The 25,842-nt window shown below is 38.0% G+C and overlaps 1 protein-coding gene across 1 annotated transcript; it reads right to left on the bottom strand.

The window, feature by feature from the left end:
• On the bottom strand, window positions 1–25,842 carry PGGT1B (protein geranylgeranyltransferase type I subunit beta). Its single transcript, XM_060761925.2, has 9 exons — window positions 25,587–25,842; window positions 18,459–18,577; window positions 13,960–14,027; window positions 12,280–12,431; window positions 10,779–10,911; window positions 5,349–5,394; window positions 4,148–4,332; window positions 3,814–3,922; window positions 1–667 (listed from the first exon to the last, which is right to left on the bottom strand). Exons 1-9 carry the CDS (start codon window positions 25,760–25,762, stop codon window positions 486–488), a joined length of 1,170 nt encoding a protein of 389 aa, XP_060617908.2. The 5' UTR covers window positions 25,763–25,842; the 3' UTR covers window positions 1–485.

Raw genomic sequence — 25,842 nt, 5'->3', positions numbered from 1 at the left:
TTCCGTATAGAATCAATAAAATAATTTTATTTTTTTACAAAGGTTATAGACTTTTCTAATTTAGAAGAACACCTTTTAGCAATCAAGATTTAATTTATAAGATTTTATATGAAGTATATGTCAAATAGGTGTCTCTAGATTCAAGCGACTAAGTATGAAAATATGTAAATACATTTTGAAGAGCTTTTTTACTATTGTTACACTCCACCATTGCACTGTTTAAGGTAATACAATAGAACTACATGATTAATTTTGCTCGGAAGGGATTCTCTGAAACCGAGTTTGTTACTCTGCCGAGAGTGGGAAGCTATTTCTTTTCACTCCCAATCCAGAATTGACTGAAGGCCATTTGCTGTCAAAATGCTGACAGTAACATGAATCTGATTGTATGAGTCCAGCGCTTTAGAAAAGAGCACATTGGTTATACATGGCTTTTAACCTTGGGCTACAATTATGCTACCAAGCTCAACTGGTGTGTCAGTCAGTCATGTGGCACTGGGTAGCTCCTCTGAACAGTATTTAGAGTCTTTAGTTGTCCAGGTCTGATGAAGGTGCTGAAGGCGCTCTGAGGTCCTTGTGCTTACATTCAGGGCAGGGTGAACCTTGCGAATACCAGACTCATCCATTAATGACAGGCCACAGATCCCAAAGTAGGCATGAAGAGCATCTGGGAAAATGAATGAGAAGTCATGGTGTCAACTGTGCAGTAGTACCAAGGAATTTCTTGATTTGCCATCTTTCCATAAATATAACCTACATCAGAGGCCCCTGTCTGAAAAATACCTATAGGGGTTATATTTTGCAGATGACAATAAGGACCTCTTCACATGAGCATTTTAGCCCTGTTTTGCCACTTTTATTTGCAGCTTGGATGGGGCCTGCCATACGCCATCCAACAACTCACGGTAGGTCCTGCCCACATTCCTCTCAAAGTGGAGGGGAAGTGCCGAAAGGCGCTTCCTCCACCACTACAGGGAGGAAAGTGTTTTTGGGTAGTCTGATGGAGCTATCCGCACTTTCCTCCCCTTTTCCCCATATGATGGGGGAAAGGCTGACAGAGCAACATACGTTGCCAAGTGCCCCCCCCCCTTCTCCATCAGATGGGGACTGGATGCCAATGCACCCTGTCCCATCCCCACCACATGATGGAGGAAGAAGGGAGAGCATGTGGGGCACCACAAGCTGCCCTGAACGTCTTCTCTTTCAACAGTGATTGCTGGTGAAATGGCACAGTCCAAAAGGGCTGTGTGAAGAGGTGCTAAGTTTGGGCATGTAGAAAGAAGAGAAGGGACAAACCAAGAGAGCTGAATCTGAATATCTTCAACTTAGATCAAGTCATTCAAGTGAGCAAATTGTTGTGTACATTTTTGAAGTATTTTTGATGAAACAATACATATTTGCAAGTGCTGAATCTAAATAGCTAACTTAATGGAGTAGGCTTCTAAATTGCTAGCAAGCTCTTCTTTTCCCCATACTACTAACATAAATACATTTTGCACATGTAAGCTTATAATCAATACAATCCTGCAGAAAACTGCAAATTTATTTTCAAACTTTGTAAGAAAAAAAAGGTATCACGGAAACAGGTGTCTTAAACATTTGACACCCATAAGCTCTAGAAAGTCCCAAATCAATGAAAATCTATGGATTTGCTTTATAGCCTCAAACAAGAAATAAACCCAACTTAAATCTTTGCAGACTCTTAATTACTGCTAGAAAGCACCTGAACACCAGGATGGTTCTATGTAATCCAAGAAAGTACCACACGGCTCTTTTATCTCCTTTATTTTACCACTTCTGAGCATATAATTATCTATCATATAGATATGTGTGTGCGTGTGCTTATATGTACAATCCCAATGCTACATTACTATTTGCACTCCATACCAACATCCCAAAACCACTTCAATTGCAACACATCTTTGAAGTCAATTTCATTTCAAACATTACTCATCTATTCTAGCGAAGTAACTAAACCACTCAAGAGCCAACATGGCAGTCGTTTTAAGAATTGGACTTTAACTCTGGAGGCCAGGGTTTCAATCTCTGCTCTGCTATGGAAATCCACTGGGTGATGTTGGAGAATTTATTTCATTTATTTACATCATTTTTACCCGCCTTTCTCACCTGAGGGGACTCAAGGTGGCTTACAGCAAAAATTCAATGCCGGTAAAACCCAACAATAAATAGTAAAAACATATCTTGCAGTTAAAACCATTCACAGTTAATCAATAAAACACATAAAACAGTATACAAATTAAAACATATAAGGTACATAGTTTCATTTATCTGATAACCTTACCCAAATCTTTAATTTGAGAAGTCACACACTCTCAGCCTAAAAGGAAGGCAACCCCCCCCCCCAATTGTGATGTGTTCACCTTAGAGTCACCATAAATTTGAAATGTTTTGAAGGCACAAACCAATTTTATTGCTATGTGAGTAGAATACATACTCAGTATATGACATTGATTCTGAAAGGCCAAACCATGAATGTATAATAGTCAAGAAATGGACATTAAAATAGTTAAAGTCTACAGAGTGTTTTGAAACACTCCACAAATAAGCAAAGGCTATATGAACAGGACAGATATGTACCAGTGCACCATTTTCATTTGACAGCTTTTAAACAGAGGCTGGATGGCCATCTGTCAGGGGTGATTTGAATGCAATATTCCTGCTTCTTGGCAGGGGGTTGGACTCGATGGTCCATGAGGTTTCTTCCAACTCTTTGATTCTATCATTCTATGATTATGTCCTCTTTTTACTTGCTCTCACTGACACACAAGTGTTTCAAGCGATAGCAACTCCTGAACAAACTTTCACAAACACAGAATGAAAAGTGAAGGGTTATGTCTTGAATGGGAATTACTGCCTTTTCATTCACACAAGATGCTTTTTGTTTCAGCTTCCAGATTTCAGGCTTTTCCCAAACTTTTCAGCCATATTTGTCATCTATGAAAACAGGCTTCTGGGGAATATTAAATTTACATAGGGTTTGCCAAGAATCTTCTGGTACCCTTTATGGCCCATTTGAGTCACCGCCTTGAATCATCTGTAAACTTTGTTACATAATGTATTCATGAATATCTAGAATCAAATGAGCAGAACTTATTCACACATTGTTCCCATTTCAAGTCCTTAGAGGTGATGCCCACTGCCCACTTCCCTTTATTATGACAACTGCCCATTCATTCAATGCTTGGTTCTGTTTTTATAAACTGTTTCTGACCCCTAGGAGGATGAAAAGTTTGCCTATGAATCTTCAGGAACCTTGAGTGAGAGATTGTGCCAAAATCTTTATGGAAACCCAAGTTTTATCTACTGTATTTGTTGACAAAGCTCTTCAAATGTAAGAAATAGACTATCTTCTTCTGCACATATCACTTTCTCCTTATTGTCTTTTAACCTTTGCATCATTCTGCTTTTAAAAAATGATAACTTTTAACAGTGACTTGAAGTTCAATCAATTAAACAATGAAGAATTCTTGTATAAACAGGTAAAGAATGGTTTAATAACCAATCCAGTCCTTCAGTTGATGGCACTGCTTCTGTTCCACACATGCAAAACTACCTTTGAAAGTATCCTATGGAGCATTTTTTGTGAAACGTGAAGAGAGTTGTAAGAAAAGAATCCCACTGTGCTAGAATAGCCACATTAGTTCCATATATCTTCCTTAGTTTCTTGTTGCTCCATTTCTGTACATCCCATTAAAAAAATGAAGTATTTTTTGTCAATTTAGGAGTATCTGGAGGCATTTTTCTCACAAACAATGACCCACATTCCATAGACAAATTAGAAAATGAATTTACCTGGATGACTATCTGGCCATTTAGCAAATCCACCAACAAGGCGATCTTGGGTTGATAAAATATAATTTCTGTTCTTTTCATAATTTGTATACTGAAATATTTTCAGAAGCTGAAAAAATAAATAAGCCATTTTAAACATGCTATGAAAACATTATATACATGCAAAGTGTTTTAAAGACATCTGTTTACTCTTACATTTTAAAGGCAAAATATATTACTAGAGTTGACAACAGAAAATAAAGCATTTGTTACAGAACTGACAGTCTGACATATGCTAAAGTTTCCACCCAAGAAATGGAGCACCTTGGCCCTGCTGTTTGTATTTTTCAATTACCTTAAGAGTTGCTCCAACCCAAAATGAGTAACATGTATCCACAGGTTTGTTTGGCCGACCATGATAGCCATTTTGTTGCCTCATGATGCACCATCTCCTTATCCTGTCAAGTTCCTTCTCAGAGAAGACTTCCTCAAGTTTACCCATCAGGCACAATGATGCAATACCACAAAATGTAGAGCCACCTATAATATGAAGAATTAGTTCAATATGATGTTCAGCCTCTTAGGGGCTATTGATAAACACTGTACCACCTCGAAGGATGAGATCATTTTTGATGATCCAAAGGCATTCATTTGGACAGAATGGGGAGGTACACATGTAGCTTGAGAAACAATTTTCCAATAAAAATGTTATGGTAACTCTCGTTGGGTCAGATAAAGTTCTGTTCTTTTGCTACATAGACATCACTGTTCTGATACCTGGTTGTCAAAAAAATCTCTCAGCAGTAAAGCATTAGCATTTCTACAACAACACAGAAAATAAACTCAGTAGGATCCTGTTGCTACTGCTCCATCATGGCAGTTATTTAGTCAAATCAAGCCATTATTCTTTTCAGAAGGTTTAGTTTATGGCAGCTAAAGGCATACCTGTACAACCCAGAACTCACTTAACTACTGTTTAATATTGTGAGATCAGGAGCCTAAATACTTATTTGTGAAATCAGTTCCAATGCAATGGCATATTAAGCTCACCAAAAAACGCTGGACTTTTAGTTGTCTTAAACTCTAATTTCTTTCGCTGGAAAAAGCAGGACTGTATTTGTTTATGTGGGGTAAGAACTGTTTAGCAAGGAAGAGGACAGAAAAGTTCCAAAATGTAGGAAGAAGTTGCTCTTCTTGTCAATATTAGAAGAGCAATGAAGCTGTTGTTTCCATGAAGGGGACTCTGAACACATGATTCACAATTTCCAAATTTTGTAGAACTTGTGTCAAAGCCAAGCTCAACAAATGAGATTATTTGAACGTGAAATCTCATTTTCAAACCGGACACAGTATGTGCTCTATTTGAGTACACTGAGTACATGCAATTTGAATGCTGTTGGATTACAACTAATGTTAGATTTACTTACAAGTAAACACATAGAAATTATATAATTCATAGGCATCCCAATCACTTAAACACACATACTACTCTAATTAACAGTACTATTAAATTTGGCTTATTTTAAAGTAGCTGATAATGTAAATAACATTCTTACCATGAGATTCAAGTCCAGCTCCTTGGGCAAGTCCATTATCATAGGACTGGAAAACAAAAAAAGCAATAAAAGTGAGACAAATATAAACATTAATACAAATATTAATACTCATTTTTGAAGTATTTGAATGAAGTATTTGCCCGGAATCTAATTTCAACTAATTATAAACGAAGTCTTATCAGGAACACTGAAAACATAATGTGACACATTCACTTTCTGCAATGAAAAAAGATCATCCTTGGATAGTTTTATCCTATTTTTCAGTTACAAGACTACCTCAATTCACAAAATCTCTGGCAGAGCCCAAAGTCTTTTAATGTGCTTCCCCACTCTTTTTTCTGGCTTGCCACTGGAAGTTGTTTGCTTTTGTTTTTGTTTAAAGACAGCACTGACATTGGGAGGATTGTGAAGGAGGGCTGGAGAAGCACAGACTTTGAGTCCTAGAGTGCAGTGGTATTTTCACAGTAAATAGCACAAAAAACAGGACTGTGCTCTCCGGGAAATACTGTAGTTGTATCAGCCTGTCTGCAAGAAGGAAAATAAACTGAAGGTGCTTTCAGGGATCTTTGTTCTGTGTGTAGGAAGAATAAAACCAAAAGAAAGAGGAAGCAGATAACTCTGTCTTATCACCTCTCACCAGCATGTTAAAGAAAGATAGATCTATATGTTTGGCAAGCAAAATGTAAATCATAAAAAGGAGGTTGGTGAAAGGAAGAAAAATTGATTCATGGATGCATTTTGGAAGAAGTTTTTGTGTGCAGTAGAGTCTTGTTTATTCAACATAAAAGGGCTGGCAGAACGTTGGATAAGAGAAAATGTTGGATAATAAGGAGGGAAAGCCTATTAAATGTCAAATTACATTATGATTTAACAAATTAGGCACCAAAACATCATGTTTTACAACAAATTGACAGAAAAAGCAGTTCAATACACAGTAACATTATGTAGTAATCACTGTATTTACGAATTTAGCACCAAAACAGACAAGGGTTCTTTCTTTCTCCCACCCTGGACTGCATTGGATAACACAGAATGTTAGATGAGTGAAAGTTGGATAAGTGAGACTCTACTGTAGTTCCTAGAAGGTTGAAATACCAAAAATCCTCTAGCTAGTTGAATGTGAAATGCCTCATCTGCCAATGCTATGAATGAATATACAGAAGTATGTATCTTATAATTCCACTTTATAAAAACAGTTAGGTTAGATATCACTTTTTTTAAAGGGAGTTCAAAAATAGTTCTTGCAATTATAAGGATGACATTTTAAAAAGTGTACACAAAGAACTTACTTAAATGCACTTATGTGCATTAATTATGGTCAGGGTAGTGAGAACGATAAATGGGGAACACATCAGGACTACTTTTCTACCAGTAACTTTAGAAAAATTTAGTTGCAAATATGGAGTAGGGTCCATACTTTCTGCAAGCAAACTTCCACTCACAGGATGCGCCTTTTAAAGAAAGTGGGGGAAATTCTGGCTAGTTTCTCTTTTATCCTATGTCTCTTGTAAATGTGCTCCTGAAAGACCAAGTACGAATACTGGTGACTGCAAAGGGGGAAATGAATGGGGGGAGAGAGAACTCTCCCGAATTCCATCCAGCAAAAGCACTGGTCGGATCTCAGTCAGTTCTGCAAACAGAGAGAGCCTTTTGATTTGTGAAAGGGAAAGTTGGAATAAAATCATGATGCACAAAGCATACAATGAGAGCAAAACACTATGCCAAGTTGAGGACAAACTCTGTACAATAGACTTAGCCAAGGGGAGGTACTCAGTTATATGAACGACTACAAAACTAATTGCTTGATGTTGGTTTATCTACATGTTGTGAGTAAAATAACTAATAATGTTGCCCTTTTAAAAAGGGGGAAGTGCAAGCCTCCACTTTCCAATGGAGATTGTAATCGTATTTTAAACTGCTGCAAGACAGGAAATGCAGAGAGCCAAAGTAGCAGTTTTCATTTTACTGTTCAATTAGAATGTAATTTATAGCCTAATTACACAATCCTAATTCCATTACTGAACTGTAAAGACGTTTGCTTCAAAAAAGGGGAATTCAGTCCAAAATAGTTAGGAAGGCAGTACAGTAAACCCGTAAGCAAAGGAAGAAAGGAATTTCCATGGGCTTGTTTATTTATTTATTTAAACTTATATGCCGCCACTCCCCTGAGGCTCAGAGCGGCTTACAAGAATAGCTAAAATCTAACAAAATTTAAAAGCAATTTAAAACAATTTAAAAACAACACAATCAAACATTAAAAGCTATATTATATGGTCTATATTTTATTTTAGGACAAGCCTTAATGACTACAGTATTGTATTATGTGAAAAGCCCAATTTTGGCCTATACACTGAACTGAATGGAACAGCCTTCTTCAGGGGCTACTCTGTTTTCATGATGACTTATCTGCTTGAAAAACCATTAGTAAATCAAGGAATCCTCCGCAGTAAGTTATGGGCAATCTGCATAAAAGAAGGAAAATTTGTACAAGAGGGGAATACTGCACAAGCAGAGGTGCCTTCTGTTTGTCTAAGAGCAACATTGTATCCAATGGCTTGAAATATTTGACAGGTCAAAAATGGTTGCCTAAACGAACTACATAAACCTCAACAGTATGCTAATTTGCATTGCAGATAATTAAGTTTAAAAACTGTTAACAAGCCTCATTTTCTTGGTGAAACAATGCCATATCTATGTAGTGTTCTCCCAAACAAGGGCATCTATTTTGTGTATAGTGAAGATGACCATATCAGAACAAATTAGAATTGTATTAGAGCCAACAAAATCATTTGCATCCATGATAGTTATTCTCCATTACAATGAGATACTTCTCCATGTAAATGCAGTGTTGAGGAGAAATATTCTCACTTTCTATTATACACAGTATCGTTTTTGAGAAAGCGTCAGGCTACAAGATGCTGCTATTCTGAATGCTGGACAATGGAAGTATTATTATACACTAACTTGAGTATGGAATATTATTTTCTTAAATTAATTATGCAATACTTTTACTATATGAGTTCCTGCCATGAAAAACCAACTTCCATCAAAGTTGTGATGGGAAATGTGAGAGATATCAAGTAAACACCTGTATCATAAATATATCTGAACTGATCTCAATGCAAAACCCATTACTGGAAAGGAAGGATATTATTGTAAAATAACTCAGTAATCCAAAGAGGGAAAAATTAAAATGATGATTATCAGAGCAATTTGCCTATGAAGTTAGAATGCATCATAATGAATAACTTTGTTAAGTAAACAGGGTTCTAAACCTGTACTAAAGAGGGATGGGCTTTTTCCAAAAGGTGCTTGTTAGTAGGAGGATAAAGAGAACGCTATCTTCCACCTCTCCCCAAATGACCTTTGCCTCTACTTTCATGCTGGGAGCAAGATATGGGGTGGGAAATCCTTTATTTGTTGCCAAAGGCTAAGCTGTCCTCGTACACAATCATTACAGCGAACTGCATTGCTCTATATTGCATAAATATAGGGCAAGGCAATTAATGCACCAAATACATACATAGTTCTATCTCCCATTTTCACTCACACACATACGAGCACAACATTTTCATCTTCTATTTGCATATTTGTTTTTTCCAGCAACCTCTCTAGCAGGCCTTCAATGTTTCAGCTTTCAAATTACATTTTCTCCATGAACACTACCTTACACATTTTTGTGGAATAACAATACTGTAGGGGTCAGGAAAGAATGGTAACTGATGATGATTTTTCACTTTTTCGCTCAAATTTCATTTGAATAAAATTGGACACATTTTAAATCCAACCTATCAATAAGCTCTGGGACAAGAAACCACGTGCATTTCTCAGGTATGAATTTGGACCTTGCTCTCCTCTCTCAAGTACAGCTAATAAGTGGAACTACTTCTAAATCAGGTAAAAAGGAATCTGGCAATGCTCCAAACCGTCTCAGAAGATAAAATGTAAGATTCCTGGTAAGGAATGCATGGCAGGGAAAAAGCTGAGTAAAATCCTTGGTCCATCCTATTAGATTAACCAAGCCCATAAGAATGTCAGTCATGGTGTCAGATCTTTTCCGTACAGAATGTGTTCAGGTTTCTGTAAGTAAGTGTTATAGTATTGTCCATGCAAAGATTGAACTTGTAGATTTGTATTACCCTTTGAAAATTTAATAAAATTACTAGTGACAAAATTTTCCTCATTAACACATATAAAATTACAAAATATATGAAAAGGACATTATTAAAACTATATGACTTCCCAATGTTTTAAATGTTATGCCGCTTTTAACTATTGTGTTTGATTATCTGTTTTTGTACTGATTCACACTTCAAATCATTTTATTTGTAATGTGCCTATAAATTTAATACTGAAGTACGGAAATTCACCAACTAAACCTAAAATACAATTGAGCTGTTCCAATCCTAATTTTTAATTTAAAAAGAAATCTGCCATTTGCCAAAACTAATCTTGATGGAAGTACAAGTGGGAAGTCAAACTAAGTGCAGTAATCTTTGTTTCAACAGCATTTTATATTATGTTCAGATACAGTTTTAACTATTTATTTTTGTACAGAAATTGATATGCTCTCTGCACTCTGATAGAATTTTAACTGGAGGGAAGACGTAGAGTGGCTGATTTGCTTTTTCAAGACTACTGTTTTGGCGGACAGTTGATTTTTGAAGTATGTACTCAAGTGCTCTTGAACTCTGCTACCTCACTGTCAATGCTACTCTAGTGACATAAGTGTTTTCTCCATATCACACCAGGACTAAAATACTTCCTGCCAGATTCTTGAACTACAGAGGACAGATGATGCAGACAGATGGACCAACTGAATTTCCTGATTTGCTGAAAGAAGCACAAAGAGGAGGAAAGCTTTATTTTCTATGATTTAAATGTTTGTTTTGCACTGTTATGGGTTCTTAATTTGATAAAAAAGTGACGTAAGGACATATTTGAGATGGTGCATTATTTCTACCTCCACATTTTAAACAACTAATGTGAATTTCACATTTGCTGAATCAGACAAAAGGACAGAAGAAATAGAGAATGTAGGTAATTATTTGTAAATGTACACCAAGAATGCAACTATGTTAGAAAAGCTACTTCATGATTCTGTGTTCCATGTTATGCAAAGCCAAACTTTAAATTTTAACTGTTCATAAATCGGTTTGAATTTAAGCCAATCTCACAGATTAAATAAAGCTGACAAAGAATACATATCTTCATATTAAGAGGAGTGCTGCACTAGTGCAATCATAGTAATATAGTGTGTCAGCATAAATATGAATGATCATATTGTTTTGAATGATTTATTGACAAACTTGATAAAACTCTAGTCACACAAGACAGCTATATCTCTGCCTATTTATTGGGCCATTAAATACCACCAAACTAAGCTGAAAATGAGAAATCTTTCAAAAGTGCCACTTGGGAAAAACTCACCATGCTTCTTCTAATATAATCTATGGCTTTCTTCGTATCCATCCCTGACCAGTCATTCAGCATGTAGCATATACAAGCAGCGCAGTATATAAATCTCATGTCATTTTCACTTCCTTCAAGGACCGCACAAAAACTGAAACAGGTTTAAGTAATAGTCAACAATAACTATAAAAACAAGTCATCACCAGTTCATTTCAAAGCTAAAGAAAAACTTACATTCTCCACAAAACATTCATTTCTATGGGGTAATGATCAACTCACACACTGCAAGGCAGCAACCTGACTTGGGACTGTAAGACCTCTGCGTGCTCTGTTCAGTACAAAGCCACAATACTCTTCAGCCTTGGACCAGTTTGACAAACCAGATTATCCAATATTCAGCCATGAGATTTGTGAGCTCACCCCAAAGATAGGTCCTGTGCTTCTTTAGAATACAAGGATAAGGTTGCACATTTGGATCAGTTCAAGAGGAAAGAGAAAGGACAAAATCTATGAATGCTCAAGTCCCATTCTATATAATGATATATTAAAGGGTGTCCCTTATATAAAATGGCAAAATCAAGAATGTTTTTTTGGGCGGGAAGGGTGGGTGGGGGGAAAGGAATATTTTGTATAGCATACACATACATAGGTACAGCATACTTTTCCAAGTTGCTTTGATAGTCATGGTACCAGAATTATGAAGTGATTAACCAACCTATTTGGATTTTTTCTTCAAACAGCAATTAATGGAAGGCAGAAAAATAAGTTCTGCTTCCACTGTTCTAACAAAATATGAAGAAATAAAGATGATCTCAATTTAACATAGCCAATGAAAGTTGAGGGAAATCCAAGTGAAATAAGGGATTCATTCTACAGGAAGTAAGAGGATGAGAAGTGGATAGCACATTAAATGCTGGTAGTATTTTTAATGCAGCTTTTAAAGCAGGGATGGGAAAACTTCAGCCCTCCAAGTGTTTGGACTTTAACTCTCACAATTTCTAACAGCCAATATTTCTTAACACCTGGAAGGCTGAAGTTTGCCTATGCCTGTTTCAAAGCACTCAGTATCAAAATGCTACACTTGAATCTCCAAGTTTTTAGTTGTACTTTTCTAGAAGCAGTTATTATTAGCCTAAAATCTCTCAGTTCCAGCCTTGTCATCCACTGGTGAATGGTAAAGCACATAAGGAATCAAAAGCTGGTTGGTAAAGATTGAACTTTCAAACCACCAGTGATTGGCATCATTAAAAACAAGAACATATGCTTGTCCTCTCTACACTATGTAAACTGATGAAAAAACACTCCATTCACTGGCAGGTCCTTGTCTAAATTTGCCTTTTCCACAGAGGAGAGTACAAAAACATGAAAGCAAGAGAAAGTGCCTTTTTCTTGCTTTTCATTCTCCAAGCTGGACTCAGCCTGGCTAATTCCTACTTTACAATACAGTGCATTATGTATTTGGACTCAGTTTTTCCCTTCTAAAAATATGAAACACTATGTAACACTGAATTCACTGTACCTTCCATCTTCCAGCTGGAGTGCTCTGAGTCCTGCCAAGCAGGCTTCTTTATTTACTCGGCTTAAGTCATCGCCAAGAATAACTAAGCAGCAAAGGCCAGTGTAAGTCATTGCTATGTGCCCACTATCATAGGGATGAGAAACACCAGGCCCCTGAAACACAAGAAAGTAAGTTTTTGAAACAAAATCATAATTATACACTCATAAGATACAAGCATTTATTTTAGAAGAAAAATAAGGATGTTTCCTTGAACTATCTTTATGGGAAATGATCAGAAGGAATACATCCAGAGAAATTAGTCTAAAAGGTTATACATAATCTCAATATATCTTGAAATGTGTTCGACAAAAATAAATAAAAATTCATATCTAATTCTATATCATTCTATGGGAGTTATTTTTTAAAGAGCCAAACACTTCAAGATGGATATATTACAACTCAGATGGCCTATATGGAATCAATGGTTCTGCAAACCTACCACATTTCTTTCAAACACCCTTCTATCCCTCACAACTAAAAAAAAGTGTGATCATATGTTGGGGTTTGTCTGCCGCTCATACTATTTTTAATCAGGAGACCATCTATTTTGGGCCTTGTGCACAAGACATAAACTGATGCTGTACAGTAAGAAGAAATGTTAGGAATGGAATGTCTGGCTACGGATCCAAACTGTGAGCAGAGTGACACCATGAACGCAGATTCCTTGAGTCTTGCACTTGTACAGTTCTAGACAACACACTTAAGAAACTGAAAACATTGATGAAGGAGGCAAGCAACATGGCCAAAGGGCTGGAACAACTGTTAGAATCACAGAACCGTAGAATTGGAAGAGACCTCATGGGCCATCCAGTCCAACCCCCCACCAAGAAGCAGGCAAATTGCATTCAAAGCACTCCTGACAGATGGCCATACAGCCTCTGTTTAAAAGCCTCCAAAGAAGGAGCCTCCACCACACTCCGGGGCAGAGAGTTCCACTGCTGAACAACTCTCACAGTCAGGAAGTTCTTCCTAATGTTCAGATGGAATCAGGAAAGCTTACAATATTTGGAATTGTTTAGATTTTTAAAAGGCATTAGGTTGGCCATTGCACAAAAGGAATGACAGACTACATAGGCCTAAACAGGGCTCCTCTGTGTTCCTGTTGTCTAGGAATGTCACTTGCAACGTCTTCTACCCAACTCTTTTAGGGTTAGAGGAGGCTTTTTTCAAAATCCAAAGTGACTGATAATATTCTGAATCAAACGTAATGGAATTACAGTTTTCAGTCAATAAGGAAGTGACTAGAATATACCAAGACAAGAGGGACAAGCACAGGCCCCGTGCCACCAAACCACAGTTTGGAATTACTTACTGAGTGGTAAAAAGCTGCTCTTACAACTTCTAATTCTTGATCTCACTGGTTTTATAATGTAAGAAAGAAAATTAAAGTTGCAATAATTTTTAATTTTATTAAAATATTACTTTTATACCTGTTCTCAATTTCTTATGTAAACTCTAAAGTATTTCCGTTTAGAAAATGCTACGGTTTTCAGCAAAGAAAACATAATACATGTTTTTTCTCTCCCTATTCCAATTCCCATTGTAAAGTTTCTAAAATGTTTTGAGAACTATGCCCATATCAGAGACTTATTTCATGAACATTAGACAAAAGTGGAAAAAAGAAAACAAGCTTTCACAAACCTTGGATGGATTGAATGGCATTCCTAAATATGAAGAACCACGGAATCCACAGCGATGCATGTTGGATCCTAAGGAAGAAAAAAAAAAACAAATTAACTTTGCACATTCATTTGTGCAGCAAGAAACATCCACAAATTAGCAGCTTATGGAATTCGCTCCCCAGCGAGATTAGATCGGCGTCCTCCCTCCTTACTTTTAGGAAAAAACTAAAGTCGTGGTTTTGGAGCCAGGCCTTTGGCTAGTGGGCACAGCAGCACTTTAGACACTGAACCCGGACCATAAGATTGTTATGACAATTGGAAATGGCTATGTGACTTTGTGATTAGGCGACTATGTTATTATATGAGTATGTGATTTTAATTAATGTTACTGTTTTAATTTGCTATGTATTTGATCTTACATTGTTGTATTGATATTGTGGCATTGAATTGTTGCCTGTGTTAGCCGCCCTGAGTCCCCTCTTGGGGGTGAGAAGGGCGGGGTAGAAATGGTGTAAATAAATAAATAAATTTAAGATTACAGTTCAACTTAGATCTAAAGGCATTCTAAAATCACTTTTGATGCCAGACTTTGTCCTTCATATATATAAGAACTCTATTTAGATAGGATTAATTCTGACTTAATGTATAGGACTGTACTTTCTGATATTTTTTTGCTGCAAGAGACAACTGACCTAATAAACATCATCATAAAAATACAGTGATGATGTCAACACATTTGTGTTTGAAGACACATCTCAACAGAACAAAACATGACATATGTAACTAAATAGTGAATGTTTGGCAAAGATCAGCAGAAGTTCAGAAATCATTTGTTAATCATCATTAGTTGCATTTTTGTCTAGCTCCACAAAAAGAACCAAGAACATGTTTCTTCAATATGAATACTACACATCACACACATTACCAAATATTTTATTTATCTGGGATTGAACAGCTGTACCAAAGTGAACCAAAATCTGTCGCTTATCACAGGAAGACATCAGATTAATTTCGGCATAAGTTTTTATCGAGACCCAATTAGCAGATGTATGAAGTGTTTAGATTGAAAAACGTTTACAGAATTTATTTTAACTGATGGGGCAAAATGAGATAAAATACCAAGTAAGTAGTACATCTTTATATTTCAATGCAATGTCCAAATGCACAAAAGAATTCTAGCACCACCTAATTCTTATAGTTCAGTCTAGAAAAATGCTGAATATAATTCATAAGGTTCTATTCATAACAGTAGAAGATTTACTGTATATAACCATTAAATGGCATGTTCATATACCACAATGCATATTTTCATGATGAAGGTGCTACAAAATTTTGTTGCTTCTATGCAGAAGAAAATCACTCTCATAATTGTAAATTTTAGACAGACGATTGTGATATAGCACCATCTAGTGTATGTTCTCTGCCTACAATCTTTCCACTGATATATGATGTTCCTTGTCCTTAATCCATAGTGAACTTTGAGCTAGGAAAAAGTTTTTGTTGCTTTTATTGTTTATGGTAGTAGTACCTGAAAAAAACTAAAGCACCTGCAATAGGTTGGAAGACACACCAATATGTATATAAACATGAGTCTTCAAGTCGCATGAACTTTATAGTATTTTCTTATGTCAAGAAATATTTAGAAATGACTTTGCCAGTTTCTTCCTCTGAAATATAGCCTACATTACCATTATTTGAAGAAGAAAAAAGATTTATATCACTGTAAGGATAGACATCTGCCAGTAAAGTGCCACAAAGCCGATTTTGTGCTAACTGTAAAATAACATGTTTGAAGGTTAGCTAAAATCAGACCTCCAAGAGAGGCTGAAAACTATTGCCAAAATGCAAAATATCATATCCTCCATTAGGCCTGAACACAATGAAAATGAAACATGACTATGGATTTCCTTACACTAAACTTTGTTAAATGACCTCAATACATTCCATAAAGTATCAATGCAATTATCAGCATATATAAAGCTCTTTGTGAGGGGTGGCTGAGGCTGATCATTAGTAAAGATGTAAAACAAGGTCAATGCAAGAACTCTGCCTTGGGGTAAACCATTCTTTTGCCTCCTCTATCTACTTTTCATGCCTTGAAACTATATAAGCTGAGGTTTTCTAGGAGGGTCTGGACAGTTTTTGTAAAATCATAGTCCTGGGTAATATGGTAGACTTTATGCAGCATTTTTCTATGTTGCACAATGTCATAGGCTGCTGTAAAGTCCACAAAAACGGTTCCCATAATGCAGTTTTTCTCATATATATGCTGATGACCTTGTCCTAACAACACAAGTAAAAGACTTTGAAACAGTGGAAAACCAACTTACTAATGCTCTGAAAGATCTCTCCAGCTACTACAATGATAACCCCACCAGAAGCCTAACCCTGACAAGACACAAGTGTGTGCTTTCCACCCACGTAACCGTAAAGTCAATAGAAAATTTGAAAGTGACTTGGGAAGGCCAAGAGCTCAAATCTAAATAACTCAGTGTCACTTTAGATTGAACACTAACATTTAGGAAACACTGCATGAGCACCAAGCACAAAGTAGCTGCACGCAATAACATCCAGTGGAAACTTACTGGCAGCGTATGGGGTACAGATCCAAAATTAAGAAGAACATCAGCCCTGACCTTGTCTTACTCTACTGCTGAGTATTTCTGCCCTGTTTGGCACAAGTGTGTTCACATGAAGCAGGTGAACATAGCACTGAACAAAACGTGCAGAATAATCACAGGAAGTCTCAAGCCTACACCTATTAATAAACTCTACAAGATAGCTGGGATTCCCCCCCCCCCCCCAAAGTTACTGCTAACTGGGAGAGAAATAAGGCTGAACACTGTGAAAAACACCCACTGCATGCATGGTTATCAGCCTCCACCCAGTAGACTCAAATCAAGGAAAAGCTTCATGAGAGTCACCACTTCTCTTAATGTTGCCTCAGCAACAGCAGGGGTATCCCAGGAATTCCCAATTGGATGCCCCCACCCCCCCAAGAATGGGCAACTTGGCTGGAGGCAAACCAAGAATGGGCAACTCCAAGGCAAACCAAGAATGGGCAACTTGGAAGACCCTGAACAGACTCAGAAGCAGAGTGGGCAGATCAAAAAACAACCTGGCAAAATGGCACTACCCAGAGGAATCCTCCACCATGTGCGATTGTGGAGCAGAACAGACAACTCCACATCTGTATGCTTCATGCACAGAGGAAGAATTGTTTAAGGCTACAGACAATGCGGTCACTTTTGCCCATTTTCGGTCAAAAATTATTTCGCTGCTTGTGCTCTTTCTATTTTTTATAAGTTTTATACTTATTTATGCAATGGTTTTGACAAAAAATAAATAGTACAATTATAATGTGAGCCCATGAAAAATTGATATTGTACCTGATCTTTTGCTAAACTTTTAATGTTTAATGTTAAATAATGCTTCAATGTTTAAATTTACAAAGCACTGGCATTAAAGTCAATCATCTGAAGAAACCTCAAAAAGAAATCTGTTCAAGTTACAAACAAGGGATGCTTTTTTAATATTTTCTTGTTGTTTCTTCTTAAAGTGTACAGTATTTCTGCCATGGCCACATTGATATAACTACAAAGGAAGTTGCAACAATATAAAAACCAATTTAAACAGAATTGGGGAATAATATTCTCTCAGGAATATTCCCAAGCCCTGGGTTAGGTCAGATCAAAAAGTAGCTTTAGATATTGAAGTATTTCAGTTGCATTTAGCAGCCAAAAATAAAATACAGTAGGTCCTCCAGATCTGCAGGGACTAATGGGAGCAAATTCAAGTGACTGGCTTGTTCTCTGGTTTGCTACCACCAATCCTATAACTCTGCAGAGATGATCTTGTGCCAGACGTAGTCTGACATCCACCACCACCACTCTTTTCTCCCATTTAATTATCCCCATTTAATTATTAATAATAAACTCATGAATAATTGAATCCACAAAAGTTAAATCTGCAAATGTGGAAGGCTGACCATAATACTGAGGTTCAACATACATATCACATTGAAGTATACACACACACACACACACACACACACACACACAAGCATGCATATGTATGTCTTCAAACTGTTTGCACCCACCATTAACTCTTGATGTTAGAAACTGTGGAGAAAGAGAAAAGTGCTTCCAGTCCAGCACTTTACCCCACAATGTTTGTCAAAGAGATGACATAGGGTGCATTTACACTGGAGAATTAATGTAGTTTGCCACTTTAACTGCCATGCCAGCATGCTATGGAATTGTGGGACTATTGGCAGCTTTGTGAGGCATCAGTTTTTATAGTTAGTAGAATTGTATGAAGTATTTTTATTAGTTAAAGATTTTATCTTAAGATTTGTAACGATTCTAAAGTAAGTTTGAATTCATTGCTGGTTGTTTCATTGAGCTTATTCTGCCTTTTTCTCTTCTTTTTTTTGGGGGGGGTATACTCTTAATCTAGTTAAACATTTTTAATAAAAATGTATTTTAAAAATATGAGAAAAGCTAAAAACTCACTCACTATCTTCTGTCGGAAGGACCTGCAGAGAATAAATCCACTCTATTATATCTTCTTTGTTCACCAGATCTAAGGAATCCAACATATCCAGACCAGAAAGTGCAAAAAAGGCAACTGTTAACCTGAAAAGGAAAAAAAACCCAACAGTATTTTATTCCTCATCAAGAGTATCAAACTGGCTGCAAGCATGAAAATTCATACTTCAAACCACACAAAACTCATATTTCTAAACCTCTAGCATAAACTGAAGCAGATGTGGATGCTATAATCTGACAATCAGCTGCAGGGGACTTGCTGGCATAACAACTCTGCAAGCAAGGTAGCTGCATGGCTGTCAAACTTAGCTTGCCAATTCCACTTGGAAGGCAAAAAGTGAAGGCCACACACAGAGAATGCACAGCAACATGTCTTTTAAAAGCTGTGCAATGAATGATTTATTAACAACAAAATCAAGGAAGGGCAACTTTTTCAGCAATGGTCTAAATACCATAAAAGCACCAGATTCTATATGATCTTGGAAGCTTAAGCAGCAACAGCTCTGGTTAGTATTTGGATGGGAGACTGCCATCCTGAGACCCTTTGGGGAGATGGTAGTGGGGTATAAATAAAAGTTTATTATTACTACAGAGATGCTTGTTTGGTATAATTTGTTTTTCTGTATATGTCTGTTTTTTTGTTTGTATGCTTGTAGGTTTGTTTCTTAGTATAAAATTATTTTTAAAAGAGATTCTAGAAGGCCTTAGAAATTTGTATAGCTGGTATCATTGATGGTCCTGTTGAAGACCTGGTCAAAAAGTGGAATCTAAATCTAACCTGGGCTACTGACACGGCTGCTCCCAAACATACTCTCCAAAACAATATTGATCAGACTTCTTGGTATACCAAGACCCTCAAGGAGCTGAAATGGGCAGGATACCTACAAAACAGATGGGTCTAGTTGTCCTTTAACTTCTATACTACAAGACACAATATAGAGGGCATCTTTGTTCCTATAAGGTAGGAATATGGGCAGCAAATAAATTTTGCTTCTCTGAATGTATTGCATCTCCAAATTCATACCCAGCTGCACTAGTTAGAGTTATTAATTTACTTTTAGAACTGTAATGTCTTTAATAACCATTTTGCAGGCAAAACATCTTGCATAAGAACTGTCTTAGATGTAATCAATGGAACAGAAGTTGGTAATAGGGTGTCCAATGACTGAGTGGGGATTACACTAGATTACTTTAAATTAGTGAGTATTGCTGATATGGACAAGATGTTTTCTCGATCCTTACCTCTCTTACTTAGTCATCCAAGGTGAAGATGCAAATATCCTACATTATTAATGTATCTCTTAGGAAGGAGAAATTTTCAACCTGTTTTAAACAAGCAGTAATCAGACCAGTTCTGAAAAATCCCTCCCTGGATAACTACCTTAATTTTCATTTTTGGGCTAGGTGATTGAGAAGACAATTACTTTCCAACTCTAGGTAGTCTTGGATGACACACATCCATGAACTACTTCAAAACTGCTTCAGAACAAATTATGGAGTTGAAACTTTAGTGGTTAATCTCCATTTTAACACTAACAGGGGTAGTGTGTCTCTGTCAGTGTTTTAAGATCTCTCAACAGCAGTTGATACCATCAGCCATGGTATCCTACTGGAACACCAGGAAGTGAGTTGGAAATCGGAGGCACTGTCTTGTAGTGGTTCCGGTCATACCTCTCAGGCAGGTTCCTAATGGTGGTGCTTGGGGACAGCCACTCCTCATCAAAGGAGCTGTTATGTGGCATTCCAGAAGATGCGGGCAGTATCAGTAAGCTGATGACACCCAAATATATTTCTTAATGCCCTCAAAAACAGCCTTAGCTAAGGATGTATTTGAATTAATGCTTGGAGGAAGTAATGGGCTGGATGAAAAATAACAAACTGATACTGAATCCAGATAAGACCAAAGTGGTTTCTATTAAGGGTCCTAACCTACATATGGAGATGTGTCAATCAATTCTGGAAAGGGTTACACTTCTCTTGAAAGAATGTGTTCACAGCTTGGGACTGCACCTAGATCCCTCTCTCCAAATATAAGCCTAGGTAGATGTGATGATCAGGACTGGTTATTACCAGTTTTGGCTGACTTTCCTAGAACTGGAGGACCTAAAATGATAGTGTACGTGCTGGTAACCTCAAGATTAGGCTTCTGTAAGTTGCCCTACACTGGGCTACCTCTGAAACCAAGTTCAAAACTCCAATTAGTCCAAAATATGGTTGCTAGAATGGCTCCAGCGAGCATATCACACCTTTATGAAAATTACTCTACTGGCTACCAATTAGTTTCCTGGCAAAGCACAAAGTGTTTTAGATCTGCAAAAAGGAACATCCTTGTGTAGCGCTTTGCTAACTCTAGTATGCCTCTATTAACATGTATTCTATATACTGTTCCATGTATTAGAGTTAAGTGAAAAAACGTATTACTTCAGAGTCTTTTGCACAGTAAGCAAGTCAAACCTATATCTGATAAGATTATTTCAAAGTATGACACAACAGGTTGAGCAAGTGATTTCTCAATACAATAGCATTCCTACACACAAGTTGTAGAATACTAAGAACACTACTGAATGTGTGTGTGATTGTTTTTCTTTAGGAACCTAGGTTCCATCTAACTTTATTCTGAATGTTGTGTAGAAAGAGATAATCAGCAGTGTGCTACGAGTATTTGTCTAGGACACATTCACATTTTATAGGATCTCCACATAACAGCCCATTAATTGTGCAAGATACACTTTTGCTTACAGCTTTGCTTAAAAGGATACTCTATATCTATCCAGGTTTTGCAATATAATTGTCATCAAGTAATAAATAACCACATGGAGACTAATTTCTATTACACCCATTTCAACCTGTTTTATTTCAAGGCTTAGACAAGATTCCTCATTAATTATACTTCTTACACCCTTACTTATTAATAACCATGACACAAGAATAGTAAGTGTACAAAACCTGATGAGGAAGTGTTTACATGAAATATTAAACGGGCAAGCATTTTTCAACCATTAGCATGAGGGTTGCTCTGGAAGTGGTGAACATGTGTTGTACTGCCTCTATAGATGCCCCAACAAAGTGCTCCACCATAAATATTATACTCACTACTCTTCAGTCACCTGGAGCTTATTCTGTTAAGAAGACAATGAATTACAGCTTTCATTCCCATTATTTAGACAGATTCCCCAAGTTAAAAAGTATTTAGTTTAAGCAAATAAATCTTTTAAAGTAATTAGCAGAGAAAAGGTCCTTATTTTCAAGTTAAGTCCCTTCATAAATAGAACTACTTCAGTCCTTTAGTAAGAGGCACAGCCCTTATTCTTGTTGCTTGAATTACATCTTTTCACACACAGCATATCTCAGTTAACAAAAAATTTGGTGCCAGAGGAAAAAAAAATAACATGAAAAACTAGGAATAGCTTTCTATTATCAAAAAAAGAACATTTTGGCAAAATTTTGGCAAACATTTAACCAAAACTAACACTATGTTAAAATAAAAAAACAGGGCAAACAAACCTTGAATAAGTTTTAAAAACAGCATTTTGAACCATTCAGACACCATTTAAAGTTTCTTTCATAATATATCCACTTTTCTTGTGACTTATTTTAGTGAGCCAAACATATAGAGCTATGCTTTTTAAAATGTGGAGGTAGCAGGCAGATCCGTTTTACCCTTTCTGTTTTGCTCTTTACAAATGCTGTGTCAGGGATTCTGGATGAAACTGTTACTTATGCAAGGAGCTACACAGGATCAGTTCAAATAGAATCCCATCCTTTATTAGCTCAAGCTTTACTGTATTGTTTACTACAGACATGCTGTAGAAGCACAGACCTTTAGTGCCAGACTTGGCACTGAAGGTCTGCGCTTCTTACAACTGTTTGACACTGTTTTGTGGTTCTGGAAGTCCTGGAAAATATGGAGGATTAAAGAGATGTTAAGAATGCAACTTGTCCTTATCATATATGTTCTTTCGCAGTAGATAAATTGTTGAGAGTTACCATAGTACAGTGCTTTGAGTGCTGGATTAGAAGCTTTGGGACTCTGGACTCCCCATACCTGCAGGATGACGCGGAACTAGTCATACTCCCTCAGTCTAAGAAGAAGGAATTGAGAAACCTCCTCTGAACAAATCTTGCCGAGAAAAGTCTAGGTCTGGGATATTATAAATCTGAGACAACTATGAAGGCACAAATCAACATAGATCCACACAACAGCAACAACCTATATACTGTATAACTCCTCCCCCTCTAATGCATCAATCTCACTTTGCTTATAATTGTAAGGACTAAGAAGCAAGCAGGTACATAAACCTACATCCCTTAAAAGGCCTTCAAATCCGGTTCCCAAAGAAACACAGATCAGCTCCATGCCATAGGTTGCTCATTATTAAGTAATCTTCCCAGGTCATATGACTGAAGATACATTAGGTAAGGAAACCTCAGAGGTGGTTTTGCCAGTTCCCTCCTCTGACATATAGCCTATGGCATATGGTATTCACTGGCAGTCAAAGTATTTACCAGAGCTGACCTTGCTTGGCTTCCAAGATCAGGAAGGATCTGGCGTTTTACTCGTAAAATACAACACTTTTTAAGGCAGTGCTTCTCAAACTGTGCTTCTCAAACTTTAGACTTCAGCTCCCAGAAATCCCAGCCGGCTTACCAGCTGGTGGGAATTGTGGGAGCTGAAGTCCAAAGAATCTGAAGGAGCATGGTTTGAAAAACACTGTTTTAAGGCAACTGTAAAGAAAAACTGCAAGTACCTCACTCCACTGTTGTTGTGTGCCTGAAAGTCATTTCTGATTTATGGTGGCCCTAAGACAACCTATTATGGGATATTCTGGGCTGGCAGTGTGTCTCTCACCCATGGTAACACTGTGAATTTTGACAGAGAAGCAGGGAATCAAATCCCGCTTTCCAGAGTTCTTGTCCAACAAACCACTATACCACACTGGCCTCACTCCCTGCTGATTGATACTTAAAGGCACCCTTTCCCAAACTGGGGACTTCTATGTCCAGACCCAGAGAGTGCTGAGGAAAGGTTGCCAAAGACCTGTATTCGCTTAAAGTGAAACAGAAAGTGATAGACAGTACTTATTTCTTGGTTAGTCGTGCTTTCTTAAGACCTCCTGCGAGCACTTTACTTTAATCTGATCAGAAAAATAGAAATTGCTTATAATCTTCAGTTCATGAAGCTATTTTTACCAGAAGCTTGCTTGCAATAGTCACCCCTTGCATCACTGAAATTTGGATCAGGAAGGAAATGTGGCAGATAAATTCAATTGCTTGGATACAGGGAACACTAAAAACTTTATGTCTACATGAGGAAGGTGTAATGTGGCTCCTATCTGGGCTAAAATTGAAGGAGGAAAAACAAATATTTTCAGTACGTTCATCCCTATGAGGAGTGGGTTAAGAGCTGGGTATGCTTTGCTGGAGAAAAGTCTGAGAAGCAATATGACAGCCATGTTTAAATATGTGAAATGATGTTATCTTAAAGAGGAGGCCAGCTTGTTTTCTGCTGCTCCAGAGTTTAGGACACTGAACAATAGATTCAAATTGCAGGAAAAGAGATTCCATCAAAACATTGGTAAGAACTTCCTGACAGTAAGAGCTGGGCAGTGGAATATGTCACCTCAAAGTGTGGTGGAGTCACTTTCTTGAGAGGTTTTAAGCAGAGGCTGAATGACCATCTGTTGGGGGAATTTTAATTGTGTGTACCTGCATGGCAGTGAGTTGGACTAGATGGCCCTTAAGGTCTCTATGATTCTAGACATTTCAACATCTAAACTCTTTCTGCTATGATCACGGAATCCCTGTAAGTAGTTTCAATCAGTGGCCATATGAACAGGCACAAACTGTAACAAATGTGCAAAAAAAACTGAAAACAGACCAGAAAGTATCCATCGCAATTTCAGGTGATTAGATTGTGTTGCTGAACCAAAGCTGGTTGGAGTTAGTAGGATTAAGGGCTCGAAACACAGGAATCAGATTATCCCTGAGTCCGTGTAAAGCGAGCTCCCTGAGTACGTGAGCTACTGCAGACACAAGGCTCAGGGGAGAAAGTTTTCTTCGGCGTGAGGGGTCGCGACTTCCCATAATATGCAGCCACAATGGGCTCAAGATTACACACTGAGGGTGACCAGAGTGGTTAAAGGTCTGGAAGGCATCAGCCTTAAGACGCTGGGTATGTTCGGCCTGGAATAGAAAAGGTTAGAAGGGGATGTGATAGCCGTGTTCAAATACTAGAAAGGATGTCATACTGAAAATAGAACAAGCTTGTTTTGTGCTGCTCCAGAAACTAGGACACGGAGCAGTAGAGCCAAACTGCAGGAAAAAAGGCTCCAATTTGGGCAGGTCACATACAGTGCAGAATTAGTGCAGTCTGACACTACTTTAACTGTCATGGTGTAATGCTATGGAATTACTGGGAGTTTTACAACAGGCTTGGGCAAACTTGGGCCTGCCAGGTGTTTTGGATTTCAACTCCCACAATTCCTAACAGCCGGTAGGCTGTTAGGAATTGTGGGAGTTGAAATCCAAAACACCTGGCGGGCCCAAGTTTGCTCATCCTTGTTGTGCAATGCTTATGGGCTGTTAGGAATTGTGGAGGTTGAAGTGCAAAACACCTGGAGGTCCCAAGTTTGCTCATCCTTGTTTTGCAATGTCTTTAGACTGCTCTGGCAAGCAGTGGTTGGGGGTGAGGGGTGCCTCACTAAACTACAAATCCCAAAACATTGAGGACAGGCAGTTATAGCAGCATCAAACTGCATGAATCCCACAGTGAAGATGCAGCCCAGAAAAGCCCTAAATTGGAACCGACTAGGAAGGCACACAACCTCAAACGTTAAGACGTTCCTGACGATAGGAACTGCTCAAAAGTGGAGCATGTCAACACGGGGTGTAATGGGGTCTCCTCCTCTGGAGGTTTTATAGCAGAAGGTGGAAGGTCACGCTTTGGGAGGGCTTGGGGGGGGGGGGGTCCCTTCTGGTTCCAACTGCGGGGAAGAGCTCACTCCCGTGGCGCCCCTGAGGAAGCCAGGCCCACCAGACTTCCAGAGGGAAGGGACTTCTCTCTCTCTCTCTCTCTCTCGCCTGTCAAAGAGGGTACCTGCTGGTCTCCAGGGACGAATACCGCTCCGGCAGAATCTGAAGGCAGCGCTGGAAGAAGCGGACGTGCCTCTCTTTGAGGAAATCCAGCCGCTCTCCGTCCCCGAAGCCCCCGTCTTCCTCCTCAGGGGCCGCCGGCGTCCTGCTCGCTGCCGCATCCGCCATCACCGCCGCCATGTTGGCCCGAAGCTCTGCTCCTCTCTCCCCCCGCCCTCGCGCGCAGCGTCCTTCCTGTCGCCGGGTGCACTCCGTTCACG

The sequence above is a fragment of the Anolis sagrei genome, chromosome 2 (genome assembly GCF_037176765.1).
Source record: "Anolis sagrei isolate rAnoSag1 chromosome 2, rAnoSag1.mat, whole genome shotgun sequence".
NCBI classification, from domain to species: domain Eukaryota; kingdom Metazoa; phylum Chordata; class Lepidosauria; order Squamata; family Dactyloidae; genus Anolis; species Anolis sagrei.
This window is presented reverse-complemented; position numbering and strand designations above follow the sequence as displayed.

Excerpts from the sequence above, each read along its gene's own strand:
- PGGT1B (XM_060761925.2), bottom strand. The coding sequence starts at position 25,762 with ATGGCGGCGGTGATGGCGGATGCGGCAGCGAGCAGGACGCCGGCGGCC. Across the intron at positions 18,578-25,586 it reads TCGTCCCTGGAGACCAGCAG|GTTAACAGTTGCCTTTTTTG; the intron begins GTACCCTCTTTG and ends TTTCCTTTTCAG. Across the intron at positions 12,432-13,959 it reads TGCCATTCAATCCATCCAAG|GGGCCTGGTGTTTCTCATCC; the intron begins GTTTGTGAAAGC and ends CTTGTGTTTCAG.